The 18,949-nt window shown below is 34.6% G+C and overlaps 2 protein-coding genes across 2 annotated transcripts in view; one reads left to right on the forward strand and one right to left on the reverse strand.

The window, feature by feature from the left end:
- The window catches only part of LOC113234629 (tyrosine-protein phosphatase non-receptor type 9), a 74,212-nt gene extending 67,813 nt beyond the window's left edge, over window positions 1–6,399 (reverse strand). The window contains exon 1 of the mRNA XM_026469991.1: window positions 6,379–6,399. The gene's annotated coding sequence lies outside the window, so the exon portion shown is untranslated. The remainder of the gene's footprint in view (window positions 1–6,378) is intronic.
- A 1,718-nt stretch (window positions 6,400–8,117) lies between these two features.
- LOC113234811 (39S ribosomal protein L23, mitochondrial) lies at window positions 8,118–9,908 on the forward strand. The gene is made up of 3 exons (XM_026470303.1): window positions 8,118–8,246; window positions 8,330–8,609; window positions 9,038–9,908. The coding sequence occupies exons 1-3, from the start codon at window positions 8,233–8,235 to the stop codon at window positions 9,194–9,196; spliced, it is 453 nt and encodes a 150-aa protein (XP_026326088.1). The 5' UTR covers window positions 8,118–8,232; the 3' UTR covers window positions 9,197–9,908.
- Window positions 9,909–18,949: the final 9,041 nt, after the last annotated feature.

Below are 18,949 nucleotides of genomic sequence, written 5' to 3' on the forward strand. Positions count from 1 at the left end.
CTATGAGAAATCTTTGACAGATTTATCACCCAGTTAGTACCTTTACAGCTACCAGTCCTGGCGAGAGATGTCGCTATTCACTGTATTGATTAAATATTTATTGAATTGATATTTAATTATTTTTTGTGGAATTACTCCACTAGTTTGTTATAATTATTAATACAAAGATCGAACATCAGAAAAAACACTCAGAAAAATTCACGTAAATATTTGGCAGTACAACGCTTATAAATCTTTATATTTCATAATTTTTTTAACAAAAAATTATTTATTGTGTATTAAAAAATAATAATTATTGTTAATAAATGATTACGTTATAATAATAATCATAATTTTTTTGTGTTGTGTGACAAACTGACAACCCTTACACATCTGTGCAGTTAGCGGCGGTATCGGACGAATTTCAAAGGCGTTGCGCTACTTAATGTAGGAAAGATATTGTAATACTGTGGTAGTACTATCGTATTTGGGCTCATTAAATTGGTCTGGACGAGTAATGCTGATAATGCTTAGGTTCTGATTATGGAGCAGGAAGGTGGACTAAGAAACTCAGTTTTATTAAACGTAAACTCACCGAGTGTAGCCTCTCTGGATTCGTCTTGACGATTGGTGGATGATGGTCAAAATTTGATTAATGATAGAGCAGGTAGGTGTTCAGTCGCAGGATGTTAGGTTTATCAAGAGTATATCTACAGATTGTACTTTTTGAATTGAGGTCAACGAGCCTGATAGATGGTGACCAGGACAGCTATGAATATTTTGTTCCATTCGTTTGATGTTACCAAGTTATGACTTTTTCAACATTTGTTATACGTATATAGTTATAGGAAATTTCAATAGACAATAAAATATTTGTAGACAATTTTTGTGAGAAATGCGGAGTAAGTATTCTAAATGTAAAACCATAATAAACAATCTCAACACTGAATTTGATTAATTCCAGTGATCGAAATAGAGGAAGTTAATTTAGTTAAACTAAAGAATGATGTGGACATTACCTTCCACAAATCCCGGGACTTCTCGGAACTTTATATTTAAATTTGCTTGGAAGGGTTGGTTTCTGTAGGTACTTACGTGTTTAAATACTTTCGCCATTTGAAAAATAAACATGAGATAACCAAAATTCTGGAATGTTTAGAAAATAAACAGTAAAAAAAGAAATTTTATACGCATTGTCCATACTAAGAAAATGTTTATACTTTAGGCAAATTAACTCCCTCAATTCCGATCGCTGCTTATTACAAAAAATGTAAATGTGCTTATGTACTTATTTTATTACGTATAATAAAAGATATCCGGTTCTTGTTGTTTCCAATTTTGCAAAGAAAAAAGATTTGTTGTGAAGACTCTCAAACAACTTTCTTTGATTTAATTCACAAATTGCAAACTTTTTACGCAAATGGTGACCACATAATAATGGCCATTTGCGACATTACTTCAAAAATATGACAGCCTTTTTTACGATGCATTGCAAGTCATGCACGGTGACAATTGAAATTATAGAGAACATTGAAATTATAGTATAAATACTTTTGCATCCCGAACCCATATCTAGGGTGTATACCCACACGGGATGTGTGATTCGTAGGGCAGGTTTTAATACGAATGCCGAGAAGTCTTGGGTTTGCGAGTTCATTACTCGCTCACACATCTCCCCATTCTAGAGGAAAGAACCACACCTACATTTCGACAACCCCTACTACATGTCGTGATGGGGTGCGAACCTCATAACTGTCATTTTGATCTTTATGTTTTTACAAATCAGGAACAACTAGGGAGGACATTATCATTACGAGTGTTAGAAGCACCCTGGTGGCGAACAGTACGCTTAGGACTAAATTCACCACTGGCCACGCATGGCTATGCCAGTGGGCATACCAGAGCTTAGATTGCAGAAAAATAATAGGGAACAGAAAACAGTGGTGCAACAGCGTTGGTTGTAGACTACAATAGCTCTAACTCAAAATAATCAATTGTTCCCCCAAAGTAATTTATTAAACAGTAAATTTGTTTTTATTAAACAGTAAATTGTCATGACAAGTTTTAACATTATTATAATTATACTTTGAACGTTAACACTGGACCTTGGCCTACATCAAGTAACTTTCAATTTGAGAAATCAATTTAATGTTTCACAAAATTATATTATATTATATTTTAATGTTCCACAAAATTATATTTTGTGGAACATTAAAATTACAAAGTTATAGCGTACGTTTGCTACGTGGTTAAAAAACTTGTGTTTAAGTTGTGTGCATGTATGTAACACTAACTTTAAGTTAAACACTTTTTTTTTTGTTTAAGTTATGTAATATGAATCATTCATACATATGTACATGATGTAAAGTCTATTGCAAATATAATGAACACGTTTGATGTTCATTGTTGCTTATTATAAAATTACCTACTTAAGTAACAAATACAATAGTAACAGAGCGAAAATTGTTGATACGTTGCGAATTTTCGATTTCCAAACAAATACAGGTAAGCGCTGACGTAATACCATACTCGGAATTTAGTTCGTTAAGACCATGAACTACTCATGCTATCAGTTCTCGGAAACGTTCCTTTCCGTTACAACCGACACCAGAGACTAATAGGTTGTGAGGACAAGTATATAAAGTATTGAAATTCAAAAGTGCACCAATCTCATATTTACATTCAAACATTCATAAAGTAGTAATGTACTACACAAAATCAACTAAACTAAAGTATAGGCGGGATACGTTATCTACGTTACTGATATATGATGATATCGTATATTGAAAATTTGTATTGTGAATTTCATTCTTGTATATGATAACATGGATGATTGGATTATTATACTTATAATTTACTTATTACATTGCTAAGAATGATGGTTTACTGTACTAGTTAAAATTAGCATACTAGTTCATCCTATTAACTAAAATAATATTTCCCAAGTATGTACCAACGAGAAAACAGAGATAACTTTAATGAAGACGTATTTAACATACAGCATCAGATTCTCGGTTCTCAGACAATACGGGACACGGGAAGGGCGCGTCTCCCAGATTGTTGACACAGGAAGTGAATCACCGTAATGAGAAGAACTCTCTTTTGAATTGGCTGATGAAAAAATTGCTCGTTTACAACGAATCCAAAGATGAAAACAAAACTCGTTTTTCATTTCGTCTTAGAGTCAGTTGGTTTCCATTGTACGTAATGACTAGACATCGGATTATATGCATTTGCATGTTTGCATATGCAAACGCATATAATGCTATTTTTATAGCGTTATTGCATATTTTGGTACTTTTTCATTGACAGTGCTTATTTTAGTATTTATACGTGTTAGACGTGTTGTACTACGCCGCCGTCCCCACACCACACATCAACACATCGCCCTCGCACGCACTGCGAGAGCGCATTGAGAGCGATCCGCGAGCGTAGGTACTCGACTCGCTATTCGCATTTATCAACGGCACCGGACAAATTCTGCCTGAAGAGGTCTCGGCAGAAATGGCACCAAATTTTTAGTTCTGTCCGGTAACGTCAGTTGACGTTGAAAGGTCATTTTCAGCATATAAATTAGTTTTAAGTGACAAACGTCACAAATTTGCGCCAGAAAACCTTGAAAAATATGTTATTGTATATTGTAGAAATAAAGTTAATTCTAATAATGGTTTTTTGATTGTGCATATTTTGTGCATATTTCGCCCTTTTTTAGTGCATATTTGCATGCATATTTTGGCATTTTGATAGTGCATATAATCCGATGTCTAGTAATGACCTTCCTAAAAAGCTGACTACATCCAGACTAGCGTTACGGTCCCTTTACGCTCCAGTGAGCATGTCACTTGTCACATTTTGCCAACGAGCGTATAAACATCGTCACATTTCGTTGACAGGTACGTTCGCGCGGCCTGTTGTTACCAAAACCATCCGTTTACACCAGGGGTAATTTAATCTGACACGGTACAGTTTTTGCACAATCTCTAGCCTTCTCGAAACATTATTCAAATTCAGCGTTGCGTTCCACGAGCCTGTTTTTGTAAGGCGGGTAGACTTTAGACGGAGATACGGGTAAGAGCGCAAGCTAAATAGTCATACACTCACGGGCACACTCTGTAGTGCAGAATATAGAAAGATTTAACAATAAACCTTTGTTAAACGAGTAAACTTCAAGCATTCTGGATGATAGTCTTTTGAAGATGTTTGTTAGGTCCTGCTATAATATGTATACTAGAAGATACATTACTGGATTTTACGTTGAACAAAAGCAACTGTGAAAAGGAAGTACTCACTCCGCAACTTTTGCCACTTCCGGAAATGAGTGCTGTGGCTCCCTGAGGGGAAGCATATTTCCTCTTTTACTTGCCTTTTGCCGTCCCACAGCACAATTACGAGGACGCCAAACATTTTAGGGTCTCGCGCTCTATCTGACTTTTCCTTGGAAATTACCGCATTAGGTGTCGTAATAAACTGTTGCGCGTGCAAGATTTTGTTAATTTAACACATAATTTTATTTACCACGCTAAAAACATAATTTTATGTCAATTACGTTAGATTTTACAAATTGTTCCAGTCCTCACGATCAGGCAACAATATTAAATCAACTATTTAAAAATAATACATACAAATACATAATTCAGTACAAAACGTTTTGAATATTCGTGAAAAAATTTATTAATAACGACACAGGACAAGTTGTTAAATCAAAAGCGGATTTAATCAGACCAAAGTACCGGCAATTGCGTGCTGAGAACACTCTATCAGATCTCGGTGCGTCCGGCCTCTCCCTGTCAGTCACACTTAAAACCGCGATTTACTACGTTGATATCCGTTCCCAGGCCCATTCAGTATCTGCGATTTTGGATTAAGAAGTTTATTATTTGGCAACTTCAACGGAAGTAGGATAATATAGCAGTTGTATTGCGCAGACGTCAGCATCGAGGCGCTAAATTTACACGGCGCAAATAAACAATCGTCTCATGCGAAGGAATAACGGAAAGCTACTCGGCCATTTATAATCAAAAGGCAAAAAGTGAATTTTCGTACCAAACTATATTTGCCTATTTTTTATTTACTTTGTGTTCATTACGACAGATACTGTCTGTGCGTGCAATATCTCGTTATCTTATCGGTGAGTAAACTTCTTGCGGTTTTCCTTCCGAGCGGGCCTGGCTTGGAAAGAATTTTCCAATGGCGCGCACGAGAAGCGATTAGTAGGTCGTAATAAACTTTTTCAAATAACAAAAGCGTGTCGAAGATGCAGCGTAGGCGTGGTTAGCGGATGTCGCGCTCTTCGGTCGTCGACCGTACTATCGACAATTCGTTCTATTTCGGAAGTGTTCTATACCTTTGATTAGGACACAGGCATGGTCCTCATTAATATGCAAATCGTAAATGCTCAAACGAATTTTTTTTTAAAGTTTGTCTTGCGGCTATCACGCGCTCTACTAAATATAAGGTTTTTATTAGTCTATAATTACTGCAGTTAGGACTAAGAACGACGATATTTTGTGATTGCCGACCTTACCTACTATTAAAGTAGCTAGATGTACAATCAACGTCCAAATGATGCAATCAGGCAAAACTAAACAAACTAAAATATCTATTCATCCATAGTGGTCAACTTTGTCTATATGTTTGAAGTAACGTCATTGAATTCAAGAGGATTTTTTCAGCTATTTATAGTTGAACTCTTTGTGGACATTGAATTCATTATTAACAAGTATGATTACTGTCGCGTATACAGATATTTTGAATACTCAACAAAATTCAACACTTCGTTATAACTATAACTTTTAGAATTTGTCATTAACAAGCGTGTATGTACTATGCATTTGAATGTACATGATAAACATGAACAATGATTTAGAATAAAATATAACAATCGCAAAACATAACAATAGCACTTGAAACACAAATGATAACAAAACCAGTTTTGGAATGTCCTTATATGAAGCGTTACGACAATATTAAATGAGACGGGAGAAGGATCAATTGTGGATACCGGTACACGAAACGGAATTTGACGAGCCACATCATATTATTTCACCTCCACAAACACATTGTGCCTCTGCTCACCTAAATACCACACAAAAATTGTTTCAATCTATACCAAATGCAATGACCTACTTTAAATTGTCTTAAGATGGCACAAGTAGCTTCATAACCAGGGCAAAATATCTAAATTATACGCATTTTAATATAATTAAACAAGAAGAAATCAAAACAAACATTGATGACATGGTAAACGACGCAAGTTTCGCAGTTCATGCTTTTTATTATATGTCGGATTGATAAATCTTATACAAACCATATCGATATACAAAGTTGTTGTTAGAAACCACAGCATAAATTAACTTGAAAAGGTAAGTTACAGTATATTTTATTTCAAAAATTACTTACCAGCTCTTGATCTGGTGACAGGGCCACCGCCATGTTTGTAACAAACTGACAGTTTGTGGCGATGTTGTCGTAGGCATAAATCGCATATTTTCTACTACATCGTTACTTATTTTGTTCTCTGCTACATCCCAAATTCCTACCACAAATGACTCTTTTTATAATGGTTTTTACAGCTCTTAGTACTTCCCAAATTCGACTATAGAATAATTAAATGAACGAATTTTGATTATTGACCATTGACTTACAATTATATGGACGTCGGGTCCGCGCTAAAAAGTGTCCGCACTTGTAAGGCGCTAAAATCGTATACAGAGCGCGACACTCCGCTTTAGTCTTCATTTGTTCTACTGACAGCGCGATACTGCGATGACATTACAATTTAAATTTCGAATAGGTTGACTTGGGACATTTTTTTCGTGGTTTTTGTATTAGACCCGTCGTCCATTTATTTGTAAGTCAATGTTATTGACAATGAAAATATATTACTATTTTATTTATATCTCAGAGTAATGACAAGCCTTGTCATTACTCTGTGATTGATATTAAAGGACTATCCACACACATCAGCGGCCGCGCCCGGGACGTGGACGGGGCGTGCTAGTTTATATGAACTGCGGGTCCGTCCCGGCGCCGGTCCGGACACGGACATGTGTGAACAAGTTCACACAAAATATACGTAACGATTTTTTTCAGCCCCTGACAGAGCATAACCCGTCCTCGTTCAAGGATATGTGTGCATAGACCTTAATACATATCGTTTTAAGCTGATGTCCTCGTAGCCAAAGCTCAATAAATGAAAAAATAATAATAATCATTTGTCATAGGAATGGAATATAGCTTTTTCTGAATGTCGTATCGAAACTATATATCAATATTCGAAATCGGATTTCGAAACTATATATTTTCTAAAACTATATATTCATGGATACAGCCCGCGTGCGCGCTGCGTTGATACATTGCCGTTACTGATATTCGGAATCAGATTTCGAAACTATATATTATTGGATGTAGTTTTAAAAGTGTAATACGGGCCAATGTTAGTATACAGTTTCGAAGACGCACAAAAAATGGTTTCGCGTAGATATTCACTGAAACGAAGCAATTGGTATATAGTTCGGAAAATATATGATTTCATGTTGGTATCCACTCGGTAATCGCCTGGCTTGTTTCGGCATCGCTACAAAATACGCGATGCGGAGCATATCGATGTATAGTTTCTAAGATACACGATATCGGATATTCGATATTGCCCAATCATAGATAACTTAATAACTACATACGATTTGTAACGCCCATTCCTAATTTGACATTTGTTTTTTGACATTCGCTCTGGACTCTTGTATTAGTAGTTTGTGTTCTGGACCTTTTGGAGGGAAGTGTCGTTTTTAATTTGACTTTCAATTATTTTGTGAAATCTAATTTAAAGTGGAATAGGATAGTGCTATTGTACCTTAATCGAAGATTAAAACGAAATTATACGAATCTCGAACTAAAATACCCGTATCGGTCCGTTTTAAGAAATCCCGAGTCAATCCAAGCGCAAAGAGGATCTAATCACTACGTTGATCCAAGCGCGCCGGCGCCGCCTCAAATTGCCTATCCTCTTTGTGGCGGCCATATTTACAGAAACATAATTAAACTTCATGTTTAGGCTAATGGCTTTGCCAAAGCCTTAATAAATTTAAAAAAAAAATGTTTTTTGAGCTTAGGTTAGGTTATATTACATCTTCTAATAAATTGAGATTCCAAACAGCGAGAGTCGTCGTTGAAAAAATAATTATCTTTAGTTTTTAATCTTTCAATTAACAGTAGCGTAATTAATTTTGAATAAATACGTAGAAGTCCCATTAGAGAATGTCAACTCGTTGGTAAGCATTTTAATCGTTGTAGATGGTATTATGGCCTTTTTTAGTTTTCATTTATAAATAATTTACAAATTGTTGTTTTACAGGTACCCCATCTACCAACGGGGGAACCCACAATTAAGGGTGTTCCTGCCAAATTTTTGGATGAAATTAGTTCATCCAACACCAAAGCAGCAACCAAATATAGTACACTTCCAATGTTCTATGGAAATGACCAAACACGATATTAAGAACTACTTGACAAAGATTTACAATGTGCCCGTCGTCGATGTGAGAACAAAGATTGCTTTAGGAAGATTTCGCAAAGATCCCGGGAAAGGTTACATTGTTAAAGATGATGATATTAAATATGCTATGGTGACCATGGTAAGTACTAATTACAACTTTGTTATAATATTTTAATAGCTTTATTATTTATTCCCTTAATTTAGGTAAACTTGAACTTTTAAATTATATTATAATTTAAGATGTTTATGGACAGAAACGATTAGGATTTTGCGTTTTTGCTGGGTTTTTATATGAAATTTACTTTCTGATATAACTTAATGAGAAAGTAAATTTAAATAAAGGGAGAGTGTAGGCGGGCTCCGTAACTCCGCTCACAGGGGGGCTAATTCGTTTTTAATTATCAATCACATATCTCACACAATATAATATAAAAACATTTTATTTGATGTGCACTAATCATTTGAGTTAAATTTTTTTTTAATATGATGATGTTTTTTATTATAATTGTATGTATATAATTATAAAGTTAAATTATTTTTTCTTTAATTGTATGAATTATTTTGCAGCCCAAAAATATGACATTTGAGTTTCCAAACTTGTTTGAAAAAGATCAAGACGATAAGGCAGAGAACGAGAAGTCACTAGCTGAAGCTAAGAAAACATATAGAGCCTATATAGACCGCAATAAGGACAGAAAAGATGTTCCTAGTTGGTTCTCCATTTAGTATGTACAAATGTAGTTGTTGGCTTTAGAGAACTGAATGCCTTTGAAAACATTTTTTGTATTAAAAAGGCTGACTAGATAAATGTGGGCCTTACCAAATTATGGTAAAATTAAAAAAAAAATTATTAAAAGACCTATAACCAGCAAGTAGACTTAATCTTCTTGTTGTTAGTAGGAGTTATCTTCAATTGCAAATGGGCAATCAACAGGACTATTTACACTTTGAACACTGATACTCAAAAACCAACTCTATTCTATATGTATATGTATAAAGGTCATTGCTTGAAATTATTGATCTTTTGCTTGTATATTTTGAATGATATCATTTGGCATGGTTGTATTGTACAAAAACTAAGTAGATTAAAGAGCTACACCATCTTAGAAGTTTACAAATTGGTTGCCTATTTTTGCCGTTAATGTTGAATTTTTTTAAGGATTTGTTTGTAATGAAATACATTTTGGTCTATCTATGGCATGTCATCATTTTACAAGGCTTTTAATAAACAACACGATTATAAAGATTGTATGAAAAAATGTCAGACTCGCCTTCCCTCTCTAAAGCTGATCTAATTTATTATGTATTTAGAATACATAAGATTTCTTATGTTGTTGAATAGTGTAAATTTGTTTTAACTTATAAATACTTAAAATAAAATAAAATTCCGTCACTTTGGTTAATTTTTATTTAAAAAGATATTCAACAACAACCTTAATGCTAATAACAATATCCAAGAAACCATGTAAGTTTTTTTTTCATGAAAAACTTAATAGTTTCTACTTAATACTAAAATAAATTCACTGGTAACATTATGGCACTTGTGAATTGTAAAACAATAATAAGAAAAATAGAATGTGTAAGCCCATTGACTTACAAATAAATGGACGACGGGTCTAATACAAAAACCACAAAAAAAGTCCCAAGTCAACCTATTCGAAATTTAAATTGTAATGTCATCGCAGTATCGCGCTGTCAGTCGAACAAATGAAGACTAAAGCGGAGTTTGGCGCTCTGTATACGATTTTAGCGCCTTACATATGCGGACACTTTTTAGCGCGGACCCGACGTCCATATAATTGTAAGTCAATGTGTAAGCCTAATATATTTTCAAATCAATAAGTAATCTTAAGTATTTGTTTATTTCACAACCTTAAAAATTTTACTTCAAACTGTTTTATTAGGAACTACGGTATTTAACATTTCAAACATTTGTTTTATTTACTTGCAAAATCACAATAGTATTGTAAATATTTATGCATGGGATACCAGTAAAACTAAAAAAATTCACAATACATAATCACTTATCACTGAAAGAAAAAATCTGAAAATGAAGCCTAATATTTAACACAAAATATCTGCTTCAACTCAGACAGTTCTAAATTAGGAGAAATTATTGAAAACAAAAAATAAGGAAAGTAATTTTTTAATAATAATTACAATTACAATTGTCAGTATGAAGTTTGACAATAGATTAGCCATCAAACTATCATATCAAAGTCTTGCCCCTAAACAAAACAAATACTAAACTAAGTAAAACAAAAATTTGAGCTCATTAAACATTGAACAAAAAAAGGGAGAACTTCTCTAGTCACAAGGTGACTAATAAACTTGAAACCTTAATAGTCACTTAACCAAAGTACTCATCCAGGAATGAGGAGGAGTGGCAGCGTGGACATTCAGCAATATCCAATAAAAATGTAACCTGTCAACAGTTAAAAATTAGTAATTATCTTAAAAACCAATGTAATATTTAGTAATGATGCCTTTAGAAATTATTTGTTCAAATTACAGGTTAACAAGTTTTTAATATGTAACATTATATGCTTTGCGTCAAGGTACATACATAAGTTCTCAACAATATAAAGTAAAAATAAGTAGTAGGTACATTTCATACCTATAAGTACTAATTTATTTACCTGTAGTACTTTGCACACATTATGTAAGAAGTTAATTGATTAAGTAAATGTAACAGTTGAAAATGGTCAGTAATTTATAGTATATGTAAAATAAGTCTTATTTTTTATTCATATTATTATAGTTGGCCAAAAGCCTCTTTGGTAACTAGTGAATGTAACTCTTTACAATTATATAATGAATATCTGCCCACGCCTCTAATATCTAGAAGTAAGAAGTATCTAGATCTCAAAATTATTTTCTCAGGTCTGCAACATCTGTACCCGCCTTCAATAAAATTTATTTCACTTACCCGCGGATGTTGTTCGCATTTGAGACGAATGCGTCCATGGCAGTAATACCCACAGGCTCTGCAGAAAACGATGGTCTTTTCACGATGGCAGGAGCACTTCTTAATGTAAGCTTCAGTAATCTCCGGAACTCCACGCCCCGCACGAACTGGGGCTTTGAAAATTTTACCGGCCGCTGCAGCCACCACAGGAGTTGAAGACATCTCCATTACCTATTTCTGTCGTGTTTGCGTTTGATACACGGCTAGAAGTAATCACATTTGTTTCCTCAAGTTATGGAGACTAATTTAATCCTTGATTATCGCTACAAAGTGTTTCGAAAATTTCAATTTCAACATATACAGTTCGTCGACAAATCTAACAAAAGTCAAATCTATTCTATGTCAAGTCAATTACAAACTTTTTGCTCTCTTCCGCTCTACTATAAGGGAGTCACCACACTTATCGACTCGGAATCGGCTTCGAACGGAATGGAAGCGAATTTTTATAACGAAATTGTACAGTCAAGAGCACATCAAGCTTGACACTTTGGACCGTTCTTATCGTAAGCGGTATAGAGTTAGATTTAAGCGTTACATGTCAAGCTTGACGTGCTCTTGACCCTGTATACAGCAAAACGAACATTATCTCACCTGTGTAACGTACAAATCAGATACGAGCCAAAAAGCAACTCCGGCGAAATCTCGCGCATGCTCGAGAATGCTCACACAAATGATTTATTTAATAACAAATTATTTTGTTCGCTTTTCCCTTCAGCAATAGCCTCACAACAAGTGAAAATAATATTAAGCATAACTTAAATAGAACATTACACAGCTTGACATTTCGTAGTAAATTTCATTTTATGGATACTAATAATTTTATTAGTAAGTATTTTTATTTGACTAAAGACACGTATTATCGTACTAGTAATTTTAGGGAACAGATAGCAGAGTTGCTATCATATTATATTAATAGTTCAGTGAAATCGTTGGCTACCAGACCGGCTGCTTCTATTGAGCAGTCCATTGACATAGGTCAGTTTACTGACATTAATCAATCTGTTAAAAGTAATTCAATTTCCAATTATTTCAATTGATTAACAAGACAACGGAAAAATACTCTTGCAATACAGTGACAGTAAAAAACCAATATAAAACACATAGAAATAAAATAAATTGTATATTACACTTGGTGCACCAAAATATTCAAGGCATGAAAGAGTTAGAAATAGAATTATTTATTAACAATAAAAATATTGATATTCTTCATATTACTGAGCACTACTTTTTATCTAAACATCAGTTCATGTTTAGTTTCAGCAATCACCAGGTGGCTAGTTCGTTCAGCAGAGAAAAAGCTATTCATGGCGGCTCTTTAGTTCTTATTAAAAATAATTTAAAATTCAAAGAACGTTATATTGTGAGATATCCAGCATAGAGCTTGAACGGCTTGTTGTGTTTAAGTGTGTACAGATCCCCTCATTCATCTTACGAATTATTTGAAAAAAGATTAAATGAAGTTTTAGGCAAATTAAATAATCCAAATAAATATATTACTGTTTGTGGTGACTTCAATGTCAACTTATTAGAAGATTCCAGTGCTAGCAGTAGGCTCAAATCATTTTTCCAATGTTATAATCTCGTGAATCTTTTTTTCGTGCCTACTAGAATAACTTCTACTACAGCCACTTGTTTGACAATATTTATACTAACGCCGTACCTAGTAATAAATCTATTATAAATTAATTAACGTCTGATCACTGCGGTCAATTGGCCACTTTTAATATAACTGTTGATAAAGTGCCAAAAAAGGATATCACATGTGTTCCGATAAATAATGGCCGGCTTAAAGTTTTTAGAAGTGACGTAATGCTTAAAGTAACTGACATTCCGTACGTTAACGATCCCAATAAATTGTATAATTCAATATTCTACATAGTGAAAACTGAACGTGATAATGTTTTTAAATCCAAATTCATAACCATTAATAATTCACTGAAATTTTGTGATTGGGCGACAGTGGGAATTCATAAAAGTAGAGAACGGCTATATGATCTGTACGATGAAAGGACCTATAACACTAGTAACAGTTTTAATGATTTTGTTAGCAAGTATTCGAAAATGTTTAAACGTGTTTGTGTTGCAGCAAAGCAATGTTTATAAACAATAAAATTAAATGCAGCGCGAATGTAGTAAAAACGACTTGGAATATTATAAACAGCGAAACTGCAACGGTCAAACCTCGTCACTTAGATTTTAAACTAAGATTTAATGACAAAATTATAAACTTAGACGCAGAAGTTGCTAAAATATTTGAATTTTATTTACTGACATTCCAATTTTGATTACTACGTCGTTAAATTCATCCCCCACAGCCGCTGAATCCTTATTAAAAGAAAATAATGCAGTTAGTATTACTAATTTAAGGTTCCTTCATGTATTTCCAAACGATATTGTTAAAGCCTTTAAGTCCGTACACATAAAAAATACTGCTGACCTTGATGGTCTTTCAGTCAGAGTAATTACTTCTATAGTTGATTGTATTGCGCTTTACTTAGCCTGTGTCTTTAATAAATGTGTTAATGATGGTGTGTTTCCTGACCTCATGAAGCAAAGTAAAGTTATTCCACTTTTCAAATTTGGTAGTATGTCAGAGCCCACCAATTTCAGACCTATTTCAATACTACCAACACTAAGTAAAATCTTTGAAAAAAATATTTTAAATCAGTTGGGTGCACATTTTTATAGTAATAACTTAATGTCTATATCGAGTTCTTAGGTTTTCGCGATTGTTACACATAGGAAATGAAACTATTTTTCCGGATTTAAATCGCGTATATTTGTTTTTTCAAACTAAATGTCTCCTAAACAATTTGTTTCACTCGGGGTCGCCCTACAACCGATGCTGGTGTAAAGTTGATGAAACATATATTTGATGCATGGGAAGACTCATATGACGTTATTGGTGTATTCTGTGACCTTTCCAAGACTTTTAATTGTGTGCGCCGTGATGCTCTGGTCAGGAAACTTCGCCATTATAGTGTAGCGGGACGTGACCTCGACCTTCTCAAAACGTATTTGAGTGGTAGGGTACAGAGGGTCCATGTTAATGGTACGAGATCATCAGGGTCTGCTATTAGCATGGGTGTCCCACAAGGTTCAATTCTAGGTCCATTTTTAGTTTATATTAATGACTTACTTACTGACTTAGCCTCATGGAGGGTTTAAAACATGAGATAGTATTGTTTGCTGATGATTCTTCTTCTTCATTATTATTTAAAGTTAAAAGGCACCAATGCTCCTACGATGATGTGAACAATACTATATCTAAAGTAGTTTGCTTAGTTAATAACCTGCTCCTTAATGAGAAAAAAAACAAATTGTGTGAAATTTACATTACCCAATGTTAGAGAGACGGTTACAAACATTGTAGTTAGAAACGAAAAATTGAATCTCGTGGATACAGTTGTATTTCTAGGTATAACGTTAGGTGCTAAATTGCAACGGGATCCACAAATAAGTAAGTTATCAAAACGGCTCAGCTCTACAGTGTACGTGATTAAATAAATATGGAACTTTCAGACGTCGAAACCGCTGGATTGGTTTACTTCAGCTACTTTCACAGTCTAATGACATACGGCATTTTACTTTGGGGTAATGCTGCCGATAACAATAGAATATTTGTCCTGCAGAAACGTGCGGTTAGGGCAATTTACAATCTGATCCCCAGAGTATCTTTGAGAGATATGTTTAAGGAAATTAATATTCTTACACTAGCGTCACAGTACATCTATGAAAATGTAATTTATGTTAAGAGGAATAGTAATCTCTGTATGAAAAAATAGTGACAGATTTAACATTAATACGAGGAATAATAATAAACTAGCTGTTCTTGATAGTCGTCTTCACAAAGTAACATATTCATTTAACGGGCAATGTATACGCTTCTATAACAAAATTCCGGTTGACATACAAAATTTGTCATTATACATATATATAAAATATATGGCAAATTTTATATAATAATAATAAATAAAATAATAGTGAAACTGAAACTTTATACTGAAAGGTTATTCAGTAAAGAAAGGTTATACAACTTCTGCGTAGGTACTTGGATGACAAAAATCCGTGGTAGTAACCCGTTCAGCTCATGGAGGTAGTCTCGATCTCTGATGTTTGAAAGCAAAAAAATGCGGGAGTTTCCGCAGCTGCCTAGGCGACGCGTGGCGAATCCTCGGGAAGGCAGGCACTGTGTGACCAATACTTGAGTATTAGTACTAAAGTAATGTGACGTCAACCGCCGACGAAATAGGTTGTGTATGTACGCTGTTGTGTTTGCGACGAGAGGTTATGGATTCAGATGAAAAGTTATTCTATCTGGTACAAAAATATGATTATTTGTAGTACAATGTAAAACCTACAAACTACAGGGACAAAATTCTAAGAATAATGCATAACAACAATATCCAAATCCACCATCTTGGTCATGTGAAAGATCTACACTAAACAACTACTACAGCATTAAGGCGCAGTCCCGCAAAACCGCGCGTGGCATCTCGCGCAGAGAGGCGAAACTAACGCTTTCGTTCCGCGGCAATGTAAATTAAGCCTTAGGCTGATTAGCGCCTGTTCGAGCGTAGATGCATTCGTTCGAGCGTCGTCGGCGCCACCAAGCCGTTAGGTCGTTAATGCGACCATTCGGACTTCGATGCTGTCATTCGGACGTGGATGTGGTCGTCCTGGCCATTCGGCGAAATTCCCAGAAAGCAGATTTGGTGCCGATATTTAACGACCCGCGTCGTACAGTCAAGAGCACGTCAAGCTTGACACTTTGTACTTTGACCCGTTCTTATCGTAAGCACCATAGAGTTGGATTTTAATCTTAAGCGTCAAGCTTGACGTGCTCTTGACCCTGTACGTGTTTGATGAAAATCATGGTAAATTAACATTAACATAACATTATGGTAAATACAATGAAGAATTTAATTTAATTATAGTCTAGATTGACGGCGTGTTTGACAAACATATTTGAAGGTGTGGTTGAAGGTGTGTGTGTTTGAAGGTATTTGAAAGTATTTTTGTCAAACTCTACTTTAGTTGTCGCCTAAGCGTTCACCTTACTAGATTCTTTAAAGTCGTCCAGTTCTGTGCGCAATATTTCTTTTAACAAGTTTTCGTGGATATATTTTTGTTATAATTTCAACAATTCTAGATCAACGTAGATTTCTTTTTCCGTATTCTTACTCATTGTACAAATTACAAAGAGACAATTATTATTCATTATATTAAACTTTAGTACGGTACTTAGAAAGAGTGACAGGGGTGTGAACTATAGGCAAGTTTGTGAAACTTGTTTGATGATTTATTTTAGCGTTTGCGACATTGGTTGACGAAATCGTGAGGTTTGAAGGATAAATTTGTTTATTAGCTCGTTTACGAGCGCTTTAAACTTTGTTCGTCCGACTTAATGAGATTCCGTGTCGATAAGTGTGGTGACTCCCTAAATTCACTCTCACTCAACACAAGTGGGCGGTATACCTCTGAAAAAAATATTGTCAAGTATTTAGTTTTTTTTATTTATTAACTGCTACAAAAGTGGGTTCGCGTCGGCTGCGCCTTCATGTATCCGATACGCACAACGACCGAAGTTAGTGTTTAGTAATGTGTATAATAATAATTAGCGACTTTAGTTTATATAGTAGGTAACCTACACACCTACACAAGATTTGTTTTTTCTTTTCGTTAGAATACGAACCTTTTTTTAATTTCGTTTGAAATTGGCCACTTCAAAATCTATAACTTTCTATTTTTACCATATATTTTTTATTATTGTTGTTAAATAGATTTCCCATTTTAATTTTATTGTATTTAAAACAATTTTACAATGGTGCTTTGAAGGTCATTGAACTATACACATGAAAGTACTTGATATGCCTCGTTTTCTCATTTTTACTACGTTTTCCTTTATTTTTCTACTGTAAATATCCTGATAAACAAGTTATAAGAGTAAAACGAGAAAAAAGATTTTCTTTCTACGTTTGTGAAACCCACGTTAGATTTCCGGAGGGACTAAGTAGTCAGCTACTTACTAGATCAATATTTACAACTGAAATAAATGGCAATTCATATATATTTTCAATTTTTCAAATTGCAAGGCCGCTAATTCATGAGTTACTATTGCAATACATTCAGGCAGTGGCGGATTTGCCCTAAGGCCCAGTAGGTTCGGGCCTAGAGCGGCCAGATTTTAGGGACCGGGCGGCCAATCGTGACAAAAAATTCACTATTAAAAAATCTAAAACCATTTTGTTTTATTTAAATCTGAATACTCCGAAAAGATTAAAACCATCAGCTATTATAGTTAACTAAATTTCTGAATCGTTTTCGATAAAAGTTGGCAATAAAGTAAATTGATTATGTAGGTAGTCTACCAGTATACGATGAGTGCTGAGAAAGGGGCGACTGATACTGACTATATGGCCTGGGGTCTAGGACGGCCAAGACCGCCACTGGATTCAGGCCTTACTTGCGGGTATCCATGTTAATAAAAATGGAAGTAAATTAATTTGCTATTCCGTTTATTTATTTTATTAATCTACATTTTAAAAAATCAGCTCAGCTATTTTACAACCTTCCCTGCGTTCACGTAATAGCACATTAATTTACGTCTATTTTGATTTGTGAATTTATAGCAATATCCGCTGGTTACTTCTATGTTTGCACAGGTCTTAAGCATGTCAATTGTTACAAGCAAATTTTCAGATACCTATACAATAAAGTACCTACTCAGAAGCTAATGCAGGTGTTGTGGTACCCTTACTAACTTATATTATCATTTAAATGCTGTGAATCATTCAATGATATCTATAGTAGATTGATGTCTTTGGAATCATTATTTATTTTCAAATTAAAATAACTTCACTCGTGAAACTACGCGACCCTTGATTGCGTGATGAAAATTAAACACAACAATTCTAATGTCGACCAAGATGTTTATCATTTCAGAAGTTGAAAAATGCAGTTTATGCTTAGCATAGTTCCATAATAACCAAGTAATTGCCAAGATGAGGCTCTCGTTTCGGATCTGCGTATTGCCTGACATGGTAGTGACACGCAATTAATTTTATCATCGCTATTATTACATTTTTATCTTGTAGGATTCGTGTTCATCTACAGGAAGTTGTTTTATTGTTTGTCAAAGGTTCCCGTCGACATGCAAACATAGGGTATATAAAGAGAAGTTCGGAATCCATTCAGCACTGAAGCAGTGACCAGAAAGATGAAACATTCGTTTTGTTTAGTGGTCTTTGCAGTGTGCCTAGTGGTGGAGTATGGGCTTGGAAAACCTATGCTGCAACAAACGGCCATAAATGAGGCTGATAATGAGAATCTTCCAATGTTAAAACGAGTGAGTAAACTTTTATTTACTTATATTTTTACCCACCCTTGTTAGACCATTATGGCCAAGCCCAAGCACTCCGCCAGTGATACGCCTTCACAGGCGTCTTCGGCGGACCCGGACTTGGCTATGGTTCGCTGGGGTTTGTGTTTAGCTCTAGGGATGAACACGA

The sequence above is a fragment of the Hyposmocoma kahamanoa genome, unplaced genomic scaffold (assembly GCF_003589595.1).
Source record: "Hyposmocoma kahamanoa isolate Upper Pololo Valley unplaced genomic scaffold, ASM358959v1 86, whole genome shotgun sequence".
In the NCBI taxonomy this organism is placed as follows: Eukaryota; Metazoa; Arthropoda; class Insecta; order Lepidoptera; family Cosmopterigidae; genus Hyposmocoma; species Hyposmocoma kahamanoa.

What these genes read in the sequence shown, in the direction of transcription:
- LOC113234811 (XM_026470303.1), top strand. An exon ending in AATATGCTATGGTGACCATG is followed by an intron (nt 8,610 to 9,037) that starts GTAAGTACTAAT and finishes ATTATTTTGCAG; the next exon opens with CCCAAAAATATGACATTTGA.